Source organism: Sinocyclocheilus anshuiensis, unplaced genomic scaffold (genome assembly GCF_001515605.1).
Source record: "Sinocyclocheilus anshuiensis isolate Anshui unplaced genomic scaffold, SAMN03320099.WGS_v1.1 scaffold1518, whole genome shotgun sequence".
NCBI classification, from domain to species: Eukaryota; Metazoa; Chordata; class Actinopteri; order Cypriniformes; family Cyprinidae; genus Sinocyclocheilus; species Sinocyclocheilus anshuiensis.
The window spans coordinates 308,840-313,388 of NW_015548194.1; the positions used below are offsets into that span (position 1 = coordinate 308,840).

The 4,549-nt window shown below is 38.3% G+C and overlaps 1 protein-coding gene across 1 annotated transcript in view; it reads right to left on the reverse strand.

Annotated features, from left to right (window-relative positions):
* Nucleotides 1-4,549, reverse strand: part of l3mbtl3 (L3MBTL histone methyl-lysine binding protein 3) — a 74,217-nt gene that overhangs the window by 20,298 nt on the left and 49,370 nt on the right. Inside the window, exons 17-18 of the mRNA XM_016439788.1 lie at nt 2,013-2,156; nt 104-208 (exon numbers count right to left, since the gene is read on the reverse strand). Coding sequence (XP_016295274.1) covers nt 104-208; nt 2,013-2,156 — 249 coding nt within the window. The remainder of the gene's footprint in view (nt 1-103; nt 209-2,012; nt 2,157-4,549) is intronic.

The window sequence follows — 4,549 nt, forward strand, 5'->3', positions numbered from 1 at the left end:
GGAAAGAGTTAATAAAATTCACTTTATTACATTAATGAGAATAGCAATATAAAAGTTAACTGTTTATGCCAAATCAATCACCAAGAGAGTGACTGAACCTAACCTTCGCTTGGTCTCCGTGCCGACGGGCTTCTTCACCGGCATCTCCATGGCAGCGGCTGCTGTGCTGGGTTTATCCAGATGTGATGGGACAGAGGTGACGGGTTTGCTAGAGAAACAGAGGCGAGACAGTGATAAATGAACACTTCACTGAAGGTGTGAAAGAGGCCAGACGTGACAAAGTCCTCAGTTTTATCTCAAACAGCACAGGTGTGCTGTTCAGGGCCTGACAGGATATGATAAGCAAATCAAGTGCAAATATGCTAATTTACTTACAAGAGCAAGCGTTACTCTTTACTGAGCTCACCTTAAAATAAATAAATAAATAAATATACCAATTCAAATTCCAGATTACAATTATAACAGTGGCCTTGTTGTACACTTGTGTCTAATTTTCCTTTTGTGTCCACTATTTGCTATTCAAGTTTCTTGCACCAAAAATTTAATAATTTCTAAAAGTAGGTGAAGGTGAACTTCACAAACTAAAAAAAAAAACTAAACTAAAATAAAATGAGGTGGGTTAGGAGGTTTAGAAACATTTAAAGATATTCAACAGTTTTGTTTGAGGCACTTAGCTGAATGTGTTTTTGTGTGTTTGCCTATGAGATATGGGAAATGGAAATATAACAGAAATATGAATGTACAGGTGCTGACATCACAACCAGCTGAATTAATAATGTGTTCGGATCACCTGAATTGCTTTTGGGCACTAAAGAGTGGAGAGATGTGTATCAGAAATAACTGATTGGAATAGATGTTGACACAGAGCAGACCATTTAAATAATCAGTGCTTATTTGTTTTAGATGAATTAAGATTCCGAGAACAAACTTTACAGACATCACCAACTATTTTCGTATGTGTTTGTAATGCAGATTGTTGCATCATAATTTGCTTTAACTTTCGAGCCGACCTTGAATGGATGATGTACAGTATGGTTGCGCACCGGTTGTCAACTGTTATTGGTTGCTTTACATGTCATCCAAACGACCTCTTCTCACCTAACTAGCACTTCTTGGTCAGCTGAAGCGGCTACAGGGACCAAACCGTATGCCGTCAGTCAAAAATCTGGCAACATGAAACTAGGTAGTGTGTGATCTTCAGTCATTTAGTGCATGGTGCCCAATTTTTTCTCTGTAACCATTTACAAAGTCAGCAAGTCTATGATGGCTAGTGTTTTAAAATCTGTTCAGATTTGAGTGACACTCAAGCTGAAGTCTCAGACTCGGGTTTGGACATGGTTAGCAACATAAAGAACCACTCAGATTAGTAGGCCAGAAACATCATGAGCCTACTTTGAGGTAATGAATAAGACATTTATTTAAATTGTCAACTGAAGGTGCAGCTCAAGAGTGTAGACAGCTTCATTAATTATAACGTAAGTCATTTAGTTTTAATGCATCACAAAATGCCACTCACGTCTGCTGTAGACTAGAATGAAACGGCTGTTTTTGCTACTGTACCTTTAAAACAATGTAAACGAACTCAGACTGAACAGGTATAGATGTGTTAATGTGGGCAATCATATGCAGTTAGATGCATAAATTTGCATAGTGTACCATAAATGTGCATAGTATTCCCAGTTTATAAACCTCTTGCAGAATTGACACAAATATAAAAGATGAAAGTTTACACCCCCGGCTCTTGATGCATTACATTACCTTCTTGAACATCGATGAATGTTTGCAGCTTTTGTAACAATTGCTTATGAGTCACTTAAGATGTGTCTCAACATCACGCAGTCATGGTGTGATAATCATTAATATTTCCCAGTCAGTTCTGCAGTTTGGGTGGGCTGGAGTGGGAGTTGCATGCCACACAGTACTGTACATCAAACTGTTATTTAAGGGGTTTTCCATCATATAGGAGCATTTTAAATATTTCAGCAGACCCCATCAGAGAAATGAACACTCACTCATTAGCGTCAGCTGAAATCTCTGTGTCTGGTTCTGCTCTGCGCGGCCGGCCCACTCCGCTTCCCGGCATCTCTCCGCTCAAGCGATCCGGCAGAACCGAGTCCTTATTCAGGTTGATGTCAGAATACGGGCAACCCACAGCACTGAAACACCAGGAAACACGGGTCATTTTACAGACATAACAACTATCATTGTAGCTCAGTAGCTGCTTTGTATCTTATCAAGTCATGGGTCTGAAAGTCTTAATTCATACTTCCACAAATTAAGGCCTAAAGAGATCTTAAATCGGAGCATAAGTCTTAAATTCATAAAGTCATGGCATTAAATTATGCATGTACTAGCTGTCGTTTATTCTGTGTATTGCTCAGGGCAATGAAAATTCCTGATGAAAATTTAGTTATTAATTATATCAAGTGTCAAATGAAAATAAATGAGGCTGTGCGATAATTGCGATATAGCTCAGTGTGATTATCAAATCAAAGACTGTGATTTAATCAAATAACTGTACAGTCTGCTGCACTGCATCTCAGAGTGAAGCGCAGCACTGTGTGATGATCTGATGCTTTTATCAGCTTGGTTTACGAAAAAAGAAAAAACAAAATGCGGTCAACTATAGTTTTGCATGTGCTGCGACTTTAACATTTGCGCTAAGGCTTACTTTATTTACACATTCGCATAATTTGCAACATTGCATAAACTTCTAAATAGTTACAGCATCTCATTAGTATTCTGCCAAAATAAAAGCTTGACTGTTTGAATGTTTAGAAAGAATTTAATACAATATTAGTATTGTGTCAAGAAAACTATTATGATTATTATAATTTTATATATATATATATATATATATATATATATATTTACTAATATATTATTCATTTTTATTTTACAGTAAAAATTGTAATTTACAGTAATATGTTTTCTGTCTTTAATTTATAGTTACAACAACAACAATAATAATACAATAATAATAATAATAATTATTATTATTATTATTATTATTGTTGTTGTTTTATTATATTATTATTATAATTACAATCATCATTCAATCTGATGGGGTTCCTAAAACACCAGTAATATATGTACAAAGTCCATTTTCAAAGTCAAAATAAAAGAATAATAATAAAAAAGGATAAAAATGTTATCTATTTACTTGCAAGTCATGATCATTAACTGACATCTGTGAATGTGTTGTGAAATCATTGAAATAGTAACTTAAAATTTCAAGAGGAAATTAAAGTAAATATTTTATGTCTAAGGGGCTGGAAAAAAGGTTTGTGAATCCCTTGCGTAGAAGTCATCCCAAATATGAAGCATGTTTGATTCGGTGATATTATAAGTGATATTTTCCATATGAGATTTGATCAGTATGGGTTTTCTTGCCCTCTGGGAAATTTTTCTCAGACTGACAGTAAAAATAGAAACATCAGAGAACAGATGTGCAACACCTTTCCTCAGGCTGATCGCTGTGCTCTGAGAACTGGTCTGAGTCATAGTTTTGGAGCAGAAAGGTCAGTGATCATTAGTCTGGTTAGCCTGTGCTGGTTAACCATATTGTCACGCCACGGTGTGTGGAGGCAGGCAGGACGACGAGGACGACAAGGATTCCAATAATGACTTTTAATGTAGACACAACAAGGCAGATTCAGGTAGGTGAGACACACACACTCGGGGTAACATTCACAATAACCGACAAACTCGAATACAAGAGACAGGAACAGATATAGGGCAGATAACGAGGGGTGGACAGGTGAGCACAATGAGGTTATTAACTAATAACTAGAACAGGAACAACCAAATAAGGACACAGAGGGAGAGACCACAATCAACAGTCCACAGGGGTGTGACAGTATACAGGTTGAGAATGAATTAAGTGTGATTAAATGATGACAGAATTTTATTTTTTGTGTGAACTGAGTGTCATGAAACCCTAAAACAGATAATTGAGGTGAGCAGAGGGGCTGCCAGACGACAGCGGTGGAGGCGGCTGGAGCGGGTAGGAGGGCGGGTATTTTCGAGGACCGGCCACTGGAGGGCGCTTTCTAGGAGCAGGCACAGGAGGGCGCTTTCTAGGAGCGGGCACTGGAGGGCGCTCTGAGCTGGATTCGGGGGCTGGAGCCCTTCCTGGGCGGAACTGGGGATCAGGAGTGCTAAACTGGGGATCAGGAGCCCTTCCTGGGCTGAACTGGGGATTGTGCACGCAGTGAGAAGATCTGTGTGGTCGCTCATCCGAAGCGCGTGAAGCCGCGTCTCAGAACGCGTGTACATATTAAGCTCTCTGTGAAGTATTGTGCTTGAATGGACAAATTCACACAAAAATTATGTAAAAATGCCCGTCTTGGTGAGTATCCTAGCAGACATAGTCGGCTGAACGTACTGTATCAGTGCACTGGATCAGTGCGTTCTCTTAAAGTGACAGCACTTTCTTAATGTTAATCAAACAGCAACAACACGGAAATCTCTCACTGCTCTTGACTGAATAACTTTTGTAACTTTAATAAGGATTAATCTTTAATTTATACAGTCAAATATGCAATGT